Source organism: Trachypithecus francoisi, unplaced genomic scaffold (assembly GCF_009764315.1).
Source record: "Trachypithecus francoisi isolate TF-2019V2 unplaced genomic scaffold, Tfra_2.0 Lachesis_group20, whole genome shotgun sequence".
NCBI classification, from domain to species: Eukaryota; Metazoa; Chordata; class Mammalia; order Primates; family Cercopithecidae; genus Trachypithecus; species Trachypithecus francoisi.
Genome location: NW_022681466.1, coordinates 25,188,279 through 25,203,585, shown reverse-complemented (window position 1 = coordinate 25,203,585; position 15,307 = coordinate 25,188,279). Strand labels below are relative to the sequence as shown.

The following is a 15,307-nucleotide window of genomic DNA, read 5'->3' as shown; positions in this document are numbered from 1 at the left end:
GGAGGGAAACCCAGGAGATTGCAGTCCCCCCTCCTCCGTCCCCGCAGCTTCCTCCCCACCGCCTCTCTCCCCCAACACCAAACTCGGAAACCAAACCCAGCTCGCTAACCGGCGCGGGCAGAGTACAGCTCCCAGGCTCCCGAAGCTTCCCACATCTGGAGGATGACGACCCTCCCCTGCCCATATCTGGAGGGCGTCCAGCTGCGAGCCAGCGGGGCACAGCTCTCTTCTCCTGGCCTGGATTCCACCCCCCACCCAGGAGGACTGAGATGTGTGTACGGAGGTGGGGTAAGCCCGGGTTACCGACGAGACCTGCTCGCGTCTCCGCTCCCACTCTGGTGCCCCTCCCCTCCCTGGCAGCCCCCCTCTCATCCGCCCACCCTCCTGGCTCACTTCTCCGACTCACCTGACGGTGGATTCTCTTCCCCCCCGACCCCCGGTGGTGCGGCCCGTCCCCCTTCCGACCCCGCGTCTGGCCGTCGTGCCCCGAAGGATATGGGTTACAGACCGTGCGGAGACACCAGCTCCGCGGGCGGCTGTCCTGGCTCAAGTAGAAGAAAACCACCGGGGCCAGCGCCGGGTACGGCAGCCCCTCCGCCTCGGAGTCCGCGCTGCCCGGGTCCTTTTCTGCTGACCCCGGCCCCGGCCGGCCCCCGGCCCCCGACAGGTCGTTGAGCCGCATGAAGCTCCGGGGCTGTCCCGACTCTTCTGCGCCCGTTCCATCCTCCTCCTCGTCCATCCTCTGGCCAGCCGGGGCCCCGGGCGGTCCGGAGAGGGGCAAGCGGCGCCCCTCCGAGGAGGTGTCCTCACGCAACCCGGGAGCCCCGGCGGGGGCACATCTGGGGGGCTCTAGGGCGTAAGCTGAGCCCCCGGGAGGGCCAGTTCAGTCCAGCTCCCCCTGCCCGCAGGGGCATGCTGCCCGCGGGGCGCCGGGGCGCAGGGAAACCCCGCCCGGCGCAAGTCCCGCTTCCCCTGCGCCCCTGGGGCTCCCCGGGCCAGCCGGCCGGCTCCCCCTCACTTTGTTCCGGCTTCTTCGCTTCGCGCCCAGGCTCCGGTTGCCGGATTCGGCGCTACCTTCGGCGAAGCGGCCCCAAGAGGGCGAGCGAAAAGGGGGGCAGCGGCGAAGGGCGGGGGTCCGGGGAGGGGCGCCCCCTCTTCCCGCGGCGCAGCTGGAGCGGGATCTAAGGGGTCAGCATCGTCCCGGCTCCGCGCCAGGCGGCGGGGGAGGGGAGGAGGGATCTCTTTAGGGGTGGGCTTGGAGGGGGTGGGGGCGGCTCCTTCCCCCGCCCCGCGGCAGGCTCACGGTCCGGGAGGGGCGGGGAGACGGTGGGGGGCAGTCCCGGGCGGGAGTGGAGGCGGAGATGCCGCCGCCGCAGCCGCCGCGGTGGCTGCCGCTGCCGTAGCTGTCGCCGGCGCCACTGCCTCCTCCTCCGGCCGAGACGCGGAGCGAGCGAGCGAAAGCGGCGGCGAGGAGCCCGGCGCACACCACAGCTGGATCCCTCACTCCAACTTCAAGCCTCGGCCCCGCCCCCAGACAGCCCCGCAGCCAATCGCCGGACGCCGCCGGCCCCGAACCGCGCGTCCATTGGCGGTCGGCCGTGGCAGTGCGGGCGGGAGCGCCGGGAGAGAACCACAGCTGGAATCCGATTCCCACCCCAAAATCCAGGACCGCCCCTCTCTCCTCCCCTTGCCCCTGGGTCCGCTCCCGAAGGCTGGAGCCAATCAGACTGCTGCCCAGACCGAACCCACTTTCCTATTGGCCATTGGGGTCTTTGGGACTCCCTTGGAGGGAGCCCGAAGAATCAGAGTATTCGGCGCGCGGTCCTGGCGTAGCGCCGCAGGCCCCAGGCATCCTTTGTCCACGACCCCTGATTTGGGCCGCAGCCGGAGGGCGGAGCTCAGCTCTGGGCGGGCCTGGGGAAGAAAAGAGACAGGCGGCACGGGGGTGAGGGTTGTGACCGGGGGTCCCAGAGCGAAATCCCAGGTCTCCACCTGGTTAATCTCCCACCGTGGAGTTAAGCTTGGCCGCCGTACTGGCGAAGGGAAGGAGCGGAGCTGGATGTCCCGGGGGTGGGGCTTCAGGCTGCAGGGGGCTGGTCTTGGAGAAACGGGCGGAGCTCGAGAAAGGCTGGGACAGGCATGGTCTGGGCGTGGCCTCCACAAATCTCTTGGGCTTATTGGTCATGCTCCCGAGTCCAATTCTGAGACTTTGACCCTGACCTCTTAGCCCTAACTCGCTGGACCTGACCTCACGTTGAAGCTTCTGGCTTCATCCCCTTGCCCCTAGGGACCTTTTGAAGGGCGTGGACTCCACGCAGGGGCTTCGTGCTTGAACACGTGGCCCCAGGCAGGTCGCGCTGGACCGCAGAGCCCGGATCCCCAGGAACGACTGCGGAGTAGAGCAAGGACCCCTAAGAAGGAACCTGTGGGGGTCTCGAGTGTGTGGGAAGGGGCGGAAGCACAGAGCTGGGCTTTATCGACTCGACCTTCAAAGTCCCTACCACCGCCACTCCCCAACTTCGTGCCTCAGTTTCTCTTAAGTCCCTATGTGGCTTAGGGAAAGAGTGCCCGCGGAACTGGAACTTCGCAGGTCTGCCGCCTTCACTCACCTCCACCCCACCAGCAGCGGGCCCTCGTGGGTTTGTGCTTTCCACGCGCGCACACGCACGCGCAGACCCCGGCCCTTGCCCCGCCTACCTCCCCGAGTTCTGGGGCTCAGTCGGCTCTAGCTCTCTCCTGCCGCCGGCGCCACTCCAGAAAGCTGTGGGTAACCCGGCGCGGAGCGCCGCGGGTGTGCTGGGCGCCGGTGGAGGGGGAAACATCGAGGATTAGACGCCGGGAAGCACTTCCCCAACATCTGCGAGAGGTAGACACGGCGGAACCTAGTGGGTCAGTCAGTTCCCTCTCCGGAGATTTTGGGGCGCTTACGCCACTGCGGAGACGGGAAGGGATGGGCGGGATGACCTCTATCAACACCCCTCACGTTGTTGAGGCCATCACCCCTGGGCGTTGTTCACTCTCCTAAGGCTGCGCCATCCACGCAGCCCCCGCGCATCTCCCGCTACCGCAGAGGGTTGGGGTCGTCTCAGTTCCCACCCCGGCCGATGGGCGGAGGGGATGGGGGAAGTGGCAGAGTGGCTGCTGCGCCGTCGTCTCCCTGGTTGCCCTTTCGCCGAATCCTTGCACCGAGTTGTGCAAATGAGGCCGAGCGGGCTCATTTGCATTTCATGCTAATGAGCAGATCCCCTAAGTGCCTTTTTTTCCTGGCGGGAGTCTCTGCTCTCATTCTGAGTATGCGGCGCCGGAGTCTTGAACTCCGTGCCGTCTTCTGGGAGAGGGGGGCTATTTATGGTTGCTCCGCGCGTCTGACACCTTCTTCCCTCCCGCGAGTCCGCAGTCTGCCGGGTCGGCCTGCCCTTCCAGTCAGGATAGAGGCCCCGGGGCTGGCGCGAGAAGTAGGGACACTCATCACCTCTTTTTTGCAGAGGGGAAAATGAGGGCAGAGAGGCTGGCCCAGCCCAATATCAGGTCCCCTGGTGGTCAGCAGGCCCCACACCCTCATCCATCATCCTGGCCACCCCTGGACTCTGGGTTGAACTCTGTTCTAGAACATGCCCGAAAGGAGGGCAGGCACAAACGCACCATCTGGATAAATTGAGATCCACATGCACTTCCCTAGGTTCGGGACCTAGGGAAGACGGACCAGGCAAGACAGGATCCGATCCCTGTACTCAGCATGTTGGGGCTGATGGCCAGTCGGAGATGCTTACCCTTATCCTGAGTGCCAGAGAGGAGGCAGAGGCAGGACCCACAGGGAAGGCAAAAAAGACCTGAAACCATCTTTATTTCACTCCAGCCCTCCAAGCCTCAGCTCTGACATCACCTCCTCAGAGTGGCCTTCTTTCCCGCAAGTATTTCAATGCCTCTTAAGTGCCAAGGTGCTTAGGATACAGCACCGAGCCAGACACAAGTCTGGAACTTCACAGCACTTAGCGCAGGCTGGGATTGTATGTTTGTGTTTGCAGTAATGAAATGCTTGTCTCCCCATCTAGGCTCTGTGTTCCCAGAGGGGCTATGTTCATTTTGCTCACTAGGGCCTTATCTAGTGTCAGGCACAAAGTTGTTAGGTGAATGAATGACCTCAGGCAGGGAAAAGTAAACAAAGGGACAAGAAATTCCTTTCTTTGGGCCTCAGTTTCCCAACAAAGACGCTAAGCCTAAGAGCTTTTCTGGGTTTGAGGAAGAACTCCCCATATATACCCTGCTCAGGCAGCCCCTCCAACCCCCTCCAGCCCTGCCTTTACCCCTCCCTCACAGCCCATCTGGCTCCCTGCGGAGCTAAGATAATCTTCCCATCTGTGATACCCTTTGCTCAGGGATGATACAACCATTATCCCATTTAGTCACCTTAACAGCCCTGAGAGCTGAGTAGGTGGCCCCCCACCTTTCAGATAAGGAAGGGGGTGCTCAGAAAGATGAAGTTACTTAAGTGACTGCCCAAATGGTATGGCCCTGTCTCCAGTGACCCTGGCCCACAGGTGTTCCGCTGGTATAACTGGGTGCACACCCAAGAGGGACCAGCAAAGGGGAAGGGATACTACAGGAACTCTTACAATCCTGCTTCTGAGCGAGATTTATGTGGGACCCTGCCCTCTTTAGAAATTCAAGCACTGCCCTCTTTAGAAATTCAATTCAACTAACCCTTTAAGGAGGTAACTCCTTCTTTCCAACCCATTTACAAAATCCCATCATCGCGTGCACATCTCATCCCAGGAGGGAGAGAGGAGCTGCCGAGCAGAAAGCAGACTGGCTGCAGGGACAGAAGACACCAAGGGCACCCTCCCTCACAGCTGCGCCTGGACCTCCTGCAAGAAGAGGAAGCCTTAGGGGTCCTTATTGTACCCTGAAGACCCCAGAGAGAACCAGAAGTGCTGAGGGGTTGCAGGCCGGTCTCTTACCCTCTCTGGGCCTCGAATATTTATCCATATGAGGCTGAAGGTACCTGCCTCACCAACTCATTCATGAGGGTCAATGGGACGACAGTGGCAAGAGGGGTTGGCACACTGCCCAGACTGTTCCAAAGCCAGGGCTGGGGCTGCCAAAAAGGCCACCTGTGCTTCACCATGCTCCATCCTCCTTCCCTGCCACCTCCCCAGGCCAGGCTCCACTTGTCCAGCTCTCTGACTTCCTGGCAAGGTTGAGTGGGCTCCAGCTAGGAAGGGGCCAGCTGACCTTGTTGGCCGGAGCACTAATCCCCTCCAGATGGGCCGGTGGCTTGCACTGAGGGCCTGGCTGCCCAGACAGAGCTGACTCTGGTCCCAGTGACTATGTGTGGCTGTGTGTGACCGTGTGAAGGGAGCAACTCCATCCAGTCTCCCGGTTCCTTCCTGCTTCACTCCTCCCCACTGCTGACATCCCCCACAAGCAGTGGCCCCACGAAGGCCTTCTTGTCTCTAGTAGCCTCTTTTGGCTCTCTGTGTTGCTTAGCTTGGGGCTGAGGATGCCTGGCTCAGCCGATTCCCAAAGGCCTCAGAGAGACAGCTCCTCCCCATGCTTCCCCCACTCCCTGTCAGCCCCATCACTCTGCACCTGCCCTTCCCAAAGCAATGGTCCCAGTCCCCATCCCTCAACCCATGGAAGCTAGATGGGGTTTCTGGAGCCTGGGAAGATGTGTGTGTCAAGGACGGGACTCAGGAGCATTTCCCAACATTTAGGGGAAAGGATGAGGTCACAGGAAGACTTTCTCTGCAGCAAGAAGGACTCAGATTTGGGGAAGGACTTCCAACCCAACATGTTCCAAACAAAAGATAACTCTCTCTTTGGATCAGCTTGTATGAAAGCAGATAGATGGACAACATGACCTCCTGCAAGGAGGACTTGCTTCCATCTTTTCGAGGCTGGGGTTAGATGGATACCCCAAAAGAAATGTATTAGTCATGACAACAGCAGCTCCCACAATGCACCAGGGCATATGCAACGTCACCATTCTGTGAAATATGAAAGCTCATATAAAGCATCTCTGCCCCTTCTCCAGCTCAACACAAAAAGACAATGGGGAGGGGAAGGCAGGTTCCCTTCTTAACCTCTTTCTGAGGGCAAGGATTGGGCTTTCCCCCTCCTGGGCCAGTCCACACCCCCATGCCCACCCGTGGGCATCTTTACTTGGTTTTAGTCCCCTGACCTCAGTTCAGGGACTAAATTCATTCAGGCTACAATGACCATGGAGGGGCAGGGGCAGTCTGCTGACCTCTGGAAGATGAAGGAGAAATGGGAGAAGGCAGAGGAGTTAGGTGGGGGCTCCCAGAGGAAGCAGCCCTGAGCTGCTGGTTCCCAGGCTGGAGCCTGAAGCCCCTCCCTCATAAGCAAAGCTGAGGCCCTCAGGTTACCACGGGACACTGTTAAGTTTATTCTAGGGTGAGTGGGTGCCCAAGGGGGGCAGTGAGTATGGCCGAGGTCACCTGGTAACAGGGTGCTCAGGGATGGCCACAGGTTCTATAGGGCCCTGCAGGGCCCGAGTCTCTAGTCAGTTGGGATGCTTCACCTTCTGCCCCAGACCAAGGGGGTTGGGCAGTCATGGATGTAGCAGTTTTCGTAATTCACAGGGATCAGTGATGGGCATTGAGCAGGCTTGATTCTCACATACATATGCAGTGGCCTGATCTTCCAGTCGTCGGAGGGTACTCAGGAAAGGCAGCTGGCGGGACAGGAAGCTCGAAGGGTCCCCATCAGCCAGAATCAGCACCTAGGGCAGCAGCAGAGCAGGGAGAGTCACCTGCCAGGGTGGAGGGTCCATTGGCAAGGCCCACTGGGGAGTTCCCTCTTCCCAACATTCTGAGGGAAAGGAGACGTTGAGGAGGTGGGAGGTGGGGCTCACAGGTTCGGGTACCTTGTTAGGAATGTAGACAGAGTGGACGCACTGCACCAGAGCCTTGGTGTCCTTGGCCTGGCGGTCTCCACAGATCACGATCTGACCAGAATAGAAAGGTCACTCCGGTGAGTCAGGGGAGGGAGCGGCTAAGCTCTAGACCACCAGGGTTTCCCCATCCTCCCTCCGCCCCACCCTATATTCTTAAGGAACAGGGACTCATCTCAGCTGCCAGGATGAGTTAATGCTTGGCAAGTGGGAACACACACACACACATACACACACACTCACATACGAGAATACCGAAGTGGAAATGTCATACATATACACAATGGTACAGATACAAACACAGGGAGACACATACCCGGAAGACCCAAAGCACACAGGGACCCATCCAGACAGACACAGAGTAGTCACACACACACACACAGTGGATGCCTACACAGAGGCAGATACCACACACACGAACAGCAGGCACACACGCATGCAGGCAGACACAGAGGCAAACCTGCAGATGGGGCATCCACACGCACACAGACAAACACACACGGTGAACACTCACACCAACATCCCCCTCAAAGGTAGGTGCACAGACACACACCTCAGGGTCACACACACCTGGAAGTACACACACACCAATAACACAGTACCGACAGAAGCAATTACGCTGATACCAAGACGTACAGAGAAACACTTCATCAGCCACCACGGACTCATATTAATTTCTGCCTCCCTGTCTGACAGGTGCCTCCACGGGCCCGCACACACACAGACCTGAGCTCTGGGGACAGCCCAGGAACCCCACCTCCTGTTCCCATCTGCTATCGCAGCCCCAGCTTCCTTCTTACCCGAGGTCCCAGCCCAGGTGCCCTCACCCCCCACCTGCTTGAGGGTCTGCTGCTGGGCTGAGAGGGCGCGGACCATCTCGGGCAATGCCACCGGGACACGGCGCATGCGCTCGGAGAAGGCGGTCAATAGGCACACACACTTGTCCATCCAGTCCTTGTGACCCGTGAAGCCGTGCAGCCGGAGCAGGTTGTGGGCTGACACGGAATTGGCGCTGGGCTCTGCGCCATCCTGGTCTGCAGCACACGGGGAGGCAGGGGGTGGGGGTAAGGAAGGGTCATTGAGTCCCAGGACCCTGCCCCAGGACTGTATCCAGGGCCACTTGGGGGATGAGACAGAGAAAAGGCCCTGCCTATCCCACCCCTTCCCCACTCTGGGTGTGGATGCCACTCCAGCAGTTATCAGTACTTTGCTCTCTTTTATGGCACCCTCCACTCTACCTGTCCTAGCTTCAACTGTTGGTCTCCAAGCTCCCTCCTCGCTGCTGATACTTCTGTCCAGCCACTCAGCTGCTCAAGCTAGAGCAGCACCATCCTGACCCCTTCCTCTCCCTCTCCCTCTGCTTCTAATCCATCTGTGTCTTGCCAGGGCTGCGGCCAGAAGAGATCCAAATCCCACGTCTCCCTATCTCATACTTCCACATGCTCTGAACCTTCACCAATGCCTGCCTGGACTGAACACGACTAATGGCCTCCTAACTGGTCATCTGTTTCCCCTACCCCCACTTCTCTCTACCAGTGGTCAGAGTGACCTCCTTAAACCCACACCAGAGCAGGTCACAATCCACTTAAAACCTCCTTGCCAGCCGGGCATGGTGGCTCACACCTGTAGTCCCAGCACCTGGGAAGCTGAGGCGGGAGGATCACCTGAGCCCAGGAGTTTGAGACCAGCCTGGGAAACACAGTAAGACCATATCTCTTTTCTTAGAAAAAAAAAAAAAAAAAAGATGACTTCCGTGCCCTGCTGGCCTCAGCATTCTCCTTGGTGCCCTCCAGGAACACGCGGGCCCTGCCCGTCCTCCAGGATACAGGATGCGTGCTCCAGCCTGTCATGTGCTGCTGTGCCTGAACTCTCTCTCAGCTTCTCTGTGGCCACATGGCCCCTCTTTCCCTCCAGGCCTTGGTTAAATGACACCTATCACAGGTGTACTCTAATCGCTCCCTAGGCTGAGTTGGGCCTCCTCTGCGGTTCTCTCTCAAGGCCCTTTTGCTCACTCAGTTAACATTTATTAAGCACCTACCATGTGCCAGAACCACACTAGACCCTGGGGATACAACAGTGGCAGAAAGTCCTGATCTTTGAGGAGCTAAAATTTGAGAGTCGGGAAAGAAACCTTTAACCACAGACAAGGCACATGGGTGATAGGGAGCAGGTACACATAGAGCATCCTACTTCACAGCACTCACCACAAATTTTAACTACACATTTGTGCATGTGTTTTTGCATTATTACTGCATATTTGCTGTCTCCCCTACCACACTGTAAACTTCATGAGAGCAGGGACCAAGTGAGCCTTGGTCAATATCTGAATCCATGGGTGCCAGTTACTGTGCTAAGCATGTTTACAGAATGGCTCAATTCATCTTTACATCAACCCTGTGAGGTAGTACCGATGTCAGCTCCATTTTACTTATTAAGAAACAGGCCAGGCATGGTGGCTCTCGCATGTAATCCCAGCACTTCGGGAGGCCGAGGTGGGCAGATCACTTGAGCCCAGTAGTTTGAGACCAGCCTGGGCAACATGGAGAAATCCCATCTCTACCAAAAATTAGCCAGGCATGGTGGTGCATGCCTATAGTCTTAGCTACTCAGGAGGCTGGGGTGGGAGAATTGATTCAGTCCCAGAGGCAGAGGTTGCTGTGAGCCAAGATCATGCCACTGCATTCCAGCCTGGGTGACAGTGAGACCCTGGAAAGAAAGAAGAAAGAAAGAAGGAAAGAAAGAAAGAAAGAATGGAAGAAAGAAAGAAAGAAAGAAAGAAAGAAAGAAAGAGAGAGAGAGAAAGAAAGAGAGAGAGAGAAAGAAAGAAAGAAAGAGAGAGACAGAGAAAGAAAGAGAGAGAGAGAGGGAGGGAGGGAGGGAGGGAAGAGAGAGAGAAAGAAAGGAAAGGAAGGAAGGAAGCAAGGAAGGAAGGAAGGAAAGGAAGGAAGGGGTAAAAAGGAGAGAGAGAAAGAAAATAAAGGAAAGAAAGAGAGAAAGAGAGAAAGGAAAGAAAAAGAAAGGAAAGAAAGGAAGGAAACGAAACTAAGGCTGAGTTTAGTGGTTCATGCCTGTAATCCCAGCACTTTGGGAGGCCGAGGTGGGAGGATCACTTGAGCCCAGGAGTTCAAGATCAGCCTGGGCAACATAGCAAGACTCTTTCTCTATTAAAAAAAAAAAAAGAAAAGGAGACTCAGAAATATTACAGCAGCCAAAAATCACACCATTAATAAGTAGCAGAGACACAAAGCCAGGAGGGCTTCTGCCCACACCAGTTCTTCACGCATGCCGCACTTAACACCTCCCAGGACCCCAGACTAGCCCTGCACCCCTACTGACCGTCCTTCAGACGCAGGGGCAGGCCAGCTCCCAGCTCAGCCTCACTGCAGAAGTAGCCGCCACCCTGGGAGTCCCAAAAGAGCCTGTCCTGTGTGTCCTGCAGCCGCAGAGCCCACTCGAGCCACGCACTCTCCTGTGAGGCCTCATACAGGTCCAGCAGGCCCCGCACCACGAAGGCGTAGTCCTCCAGGAAGCCCCAGCAGGGTGGGTTGCTGGAGGACAGGCATTAGGGGAGGGGCTGGGGAGAGTCCCAGGAGAGAGGGCCTTTCCCAGAGGAGGCCCGTTCACACATTTGTTCACTTAACCCTCCAGATGAACCCTCTTGGGCAGGTGCCATCAGCCCACTTCCCAGATGAGTAAATGGGCCCAGGTAGGCTACAAACTCACAGCAAGCACCTGGCAGAGCCAGGACTGGAGTCCACATGGAGTGGAGAAGTAGGGCAGAGGCAAGCTGGGGACGTGTGGGACACGAGCCCTCCCAGTCTACCCAGTCCCCAACCTGTGCTCCACAGTCCCCCCAGAGCCGGTGTAGCAGGTCCGCATCAGGCGGCCACTGGCCACATCAAACATGTGCCGCTTCAGGAACTTGGCACCATTGGTGGCATAGTTGATCAGCCTGTCTTGGCCCAGGACAGCCCCGGTCACAGCATAGCCTGACACCATCAAGCCTGGAGCCAGGAGAGACAAGTAGTGGTGAGAAGCTGGCCAGGACCCTCCAGGCAACTCCACCCCATCACCTCGGGCCCCAACACCTCCCTGGAGTCATGGGTGATCCCTGAGATCTTGGGCTCCAAAGCCAGACATGGCAGGGTTCCCAGCCCTTGTGCGTGACCTTGGGAGGGTTACTCAAGTTCCTTAAGCCTCTGTTTGTCAACTGAGAGTAATAACCCTAATAAAGGGAGAGTGAGCATTTAGTAGGTGCTGGACAGACGGGGCTTTGTGAAGGGGGATCCTACAGACAGGCTGGGTCTCAGATGTGCCGCCCCACCATTCCAGGCAGCCAGCATCTTGCTGTCCAGGTGCGGCTTGGGCCGATGCTTCCGGGCCTGGAAGAGCTTCTCCAGCCCTGTGTTGAGCAAGGTCCGCACGGCCTCCACATCCAAGCCAAAGCGGGCAGCGGTCAGCTCCAGCGAGTACCGGACGGTCAGCACATTCTGGCCCTGCAGCTCCCCCTTGGGGTCCTGAGGAGAATGGCCTTTGTCTGCGAGCTCACACGCCTGGCAGGCTCCAGGGCCTGTCAGGTGACCCCAGAAGTCCTCACCTGACTGGGGCTGATGTTACCAGCCTCTGTGAGGCCGTAGTGCTTCATGAGGAGCTGGCCTGAGGTCAGCGGCTCGGTGGCGCCCAGCACAGGCTCCGGGAGGAGCTGCTGAACTTCTTTGACTGTCCACACATAGTAGGCGCCCTCTTTGGGCCGCGTGCCCCGCTCTGGGGGCGAGTCTGCATCCTCTGCGCTATAGAAGCCTCCGGACTGTGGGGAGGAGAGAGTTGGCTGGCCCCGGTCCACAGGGCAGTGGAGGCGCCAACCCCTCCCATAGCCAGGCCCGCCTGCCACCATGGACACACACCCGGTGGCTCAGGCTCCGAGCCACGTACTGCAGGATGCCTTTGGCCACGTCAGAGTAGAATTCATCACCAGAGATCTAACAAAGGGAAGAAAGGAGACTGAACAGAGGTCACTGGGAGGCCCAGGTGGAAGGGGACAACATTCTCCGAGGCAGGTTGGGGATGGAAGTCTGGGTAGTGGGTACATGGGAGGGAACAGGGGATTCAGATTAAGAGGAGCCGCAGTCACCAGTAAGGCCTTGGGAGGGGCAGCCAGAGTGAGATGCCTGTTCTCTGGGCTGGGGTCAGGGATCACCTGGAAGGCCTGCGAAAAGGCCACAGCGAGCTGTGCCTGGTCATAGAGCATCTTCTCAAAGTGAGGGACGTGCCACTGGCAGTCTGTGGAGTAGCGGTGAAAACCCTGTACCAGGTGGAATACAAAGCTGGAGGCTAGTCCCAGCCTCTGCCCCACCCCACAGCCCTCTGCTGCCCCCCCCAGGGAACACCCAGTGTCTGTTACCTGCCCCACATGGTCCCGGATGCCCCCGTTGGCCATCATTTTCAGGGTATGCAAGGCCATCTGCTGGGCCCGAGAGCCGTCCTGAGTCAGTCGATGGCTGAGCCAATAGGAGAACAGGAAGCTCAGGATCACTGTGGGGGCACCAAGAACATGGGGGTGAGAGAATGGGAAAGTGGGGACAGAGATCGGAGTGGTCAGGAGGCCTTGGGCCAGGCAGAGGCTGGGAGTTCACTCAATAGGCAGTCTCTGAACAGGCTGTGAGGTCAACAGTCAACCCACAGGACAGAAGGTAACAGCCCAAGCCAGAGGTCAGAATATCATTGACTCACAGAGGACCAGAAAGTTACTTGTCCCCCCAGAGCCCAGAATGTCATTAGCCAAGCCAGGGTCACCGGGTCACTGACCAAGTCAGGGGACAGAAGGTCATCATCTAGGTCAAGGTGAGAGGGTCACTGCTGATACCAGCAGTCAGGTCTTCACCGATAGCTACCAACAGGCTAGGGGCAAGGAGGTCACTGCCAGTCAGGAGGATAGGAAGCTATGGGTGAGGCCAGGAGCCAGTAGGTCCCTGACCAGCATAGGAATCAGAAGGCCAAAGCCCGGGCTAAGGCGGGCATGGGGCACTGACCCGGCGTGGGAAACTTGGGGGCCTCGGCGAAGCCACCGTATTCCTCATCGTAGCCCTCGTCCAGCTGCTGGAAGCAGCGATTGTTCATGGTGGCGGCAGAGGGCGGCAGCTGGCGGTCACCCATGCTGATTTCTGATCGGGCCAGTAGGGCAGTGGTGACACGCTGGCTGTTTTCTAGCAGGGTGTTCTTGTTCTGTTTCCACTGCGGGAGGTGGAGGCACACCTGGAGGTCAGCTGGGGAGAGGGGTTCTTCTTTCCTAGTCCCCCACCCTGGTCCCCTAACTCCCCCAGGCACACCCACCTGTTCTCGTATTCTCAGCAACACTGTGCGGAAGCCGACTCGGGTCAAGCCATCCTCAGGAGGGAAATAGGTGCCCCCCACAAAGGGCTGGAGGTTGGGAGTCAGCCACACATTCATGGGCCAGCCCCCGCCGCTGCTGGTGGCCTGGCGGAGAGAGGGCGAGGGTGAGGGGAGCTGCCCTGAGCCCATGTGGCACACTCCGGAGGAGGACTGCTCACCTGCACGAATGTCATGTACACCTTGTCCACGTCGGGCCGCTCCTCACGGTCTACCTTCACGCTCACAAAGTCCTCACTGAGCAGGCGGCCGATCTCCTCATTCTGGAAGGACTCCTCTTCCATCATGTGGCACCAGTGGCAGGTGGAGTACCCGACTGAACAGGGCCATGGGGAGAGGTCAGAGGGCCAGCCACAGGTCAGAGGGAGGCTGGCCAAGTGGCCCTGGCTGGATGGAAGACGTCTTGGCCTCTAGTCTCCTGGAACACCCGCCAGGCCGAGAAGACCCTCCCCCATCCACTGCCACTCCCTGCCCACAACCCCGTATCAGGGAAGGTGGGAGCATTACCTGAGAGGAAAATCGGCTTGTTTTCTTTCCTGGCCTTGTCGAAGGCTTCCTGTCCCCAAGGGTACCTAGGCCCAGCAGGGTGGGGCATCACTCAGTAGCCCAGGGGGTCTGGGAGGGGTCTAGGACCCCAGTGATTCCAGGCAGGGCCCCAGGAGAGTGCTCACCAGTCCACAGGATTGTAGGCATGTTGTAGGAGATATGGTGACTTCTCATGGATCAGGCGGTTGGGGACCCTCTGGGGTGTAGACGAAGGATGGCTTCCCTTCCCTCCAGCAGGCATGGGCACTGAACTACTGACCGTCGCACTTCGGTCCTTGTCCCGGGAGGAGCTACCCCTGGCGAGGACTGGTGCATCAGGCAAGCTGGGGGCCTCCACCCACCTTATCCCAGGCCCCATTCCACTCAGCACCCCAGTAGGACCCCTGCTCCCAGCCCAACCCACCTTTCTGAACCATGGGGGAGACTGTGGCCTTTGTGCTCCCCCTTATGTTTTTTGGGGGGTGAGGAGAGGTGGCTCATTGGGGGCTCCTTGCCAGGTTAGTCTCCCCCAACCTCCTGGACCTGGTGGTGGGAAGGATGGCTGTGAGGTCAGGGCGGGTCACAATGGGCAGAACGGTTCTTGGGGCTCCATTCTTACCCCTCCCGGGGCCCCTCCCTGGGCCCTTCCTGGAGCAGCTGCTTGGAGGCATCTCTCTGGCAGGCCTGGGTGTGGCCCCACCGGAAGGCAGCCCACTGTTGGTGGCTGCACAGGCCAAGATCAGTAGGGTCTGGGACTGGACCAGGTGAGGGACAAACAGAGGAAAGAGGACACGGGGACTGCCTCACTCAACGCCCTCCTGCTGGGATTCCTGTGGGGCCAGGTCCTGGGCCAGACCCCAGGACACCTAAGGAATCAGAGACCTCAGGGAGTTCAGCCTGGAAGTGGGCAGTGCAAGCTGACCTAAATAACGAAAGGTCTATGCAGCAATAAAGGGCTGTGACAGGGCACAGGGTACTATTGGAGAAAGGCCCTTGACCCAGCATCCAGCGCTGGGGTGCAAGGAAGGCTTCCTGGAAGCGGTGTTAGAACAGTCCCTGGGGAGTTGGCACTGCACTGGAAGGAAGGGGAGGGGAGGGAAGGGAAAGAATAAGGACAGGAGGGGAGGGGAGGAGGACCTTATTGCCAGGGCCAGGTCTCAGAAGCATACCGGAGGTGGGGTGGGGGAAGGGCCAGGCATGCAAGGGTGGTCCAGACAGGCACTGGGGACCGGTGCCCGGGAGACCTTCCACTGAGCCCGCAGGCAAGCGCAGGGAGTGCCCGTACCTGCGGCTCGCGGCGAGGCCTACACCGGCACGGGGTAGCAGAAGGACGCTGCCCAACCAGGCCCGTGCGCCCAGCATGGCTGCTCTGGGCCGTGGGCCCGGCCGCTACGGATAGGAAGGGAGGGCAGGAGACTGTGAGGGGCGGGTTGGGCACCCACGGAGCCGCGGGCGGGTCTTCGCTGGGACTTGGGACAGTGT

At 59.0% G+C, this 15,307-nt stretch overlaps 2 protein-coding genes across 12 annotated transcripts in view; both read right to left on the bottom strand.

The window, feature by feature from the left end:
• CACNA1G (calcium voltage-gated channel subunit alpha1 G) overlaps positions 1-1,712 on the bottom strand; it is a 67,003-nt gene extending 65,291 nt beyond the window's left edge. For all 8 annotated transcript variants that reach the window (XM_033183497.1, XM_033183491.1, XM_033183496.1 and 5 more), the window contains exon 1: positions 498-1,712. In XM_033183497.1, coding sequence (XP_033039388.1) covers positions 498-739 — 242 coding nt within the window. In that variant the 5' untranslated portion in view covers positions 740-1,712. The remainder of the gene's footprint in view (positions 1-497) is intronic.
• Positions 1,713-6,382: 4,670 nt separating this feature from the next.
• On the bottom strand, positions 6,383-15,307 carry SPATA20 (spermatogenesis associated 20). 4 transcript variants are annotated; one of them, XM_033183484.1, is made up of 17 exons: positions 15,111-15,213; positions 14,250-14,368; positions 13,972-14,142; positions 13,808-13,872; positions 13,462-13,616; positions 13,244-13,387; positions 12,943-13,144; positions 12,315-12,445; positions 12,111-12,215; positions 11,818-11,892; positions 11,511-11,720; positions 11,238-11,430; positions 10,749-10,917; positions 10,250-10,461; positions 7,748-7,947; positions 6,887-6,967; positions 6,383-6,742 (listed from the first exon to the last, which is right to left on the bottom strand). In XM_033183484.1, exons 2-17 carry the CDS (start codon positions 14,324-14,326, stop codon positions 6,572-6,574), a joined length of 2,361 nt encoding a protein of 786 aa, XP_033039375.1. In that variant the 5' UTR covers positions 14,327-14,368; positions 15,111-15,213; the 3' UTR covers positions 6,383-6,571. The 4 variants fall into 4 exon arrangements, with proteins under 4 accessions (XP_033039375.1, XP_033039376.1, XP_033039372.1 ...); XM_033183485.1 differs by lacking the exon at positions 14,250-14,368 and having other exon boundaries at positions 15,111-15,307; XM_033183481.1 differs by having other exon boundaries at positions 12,111-12,445.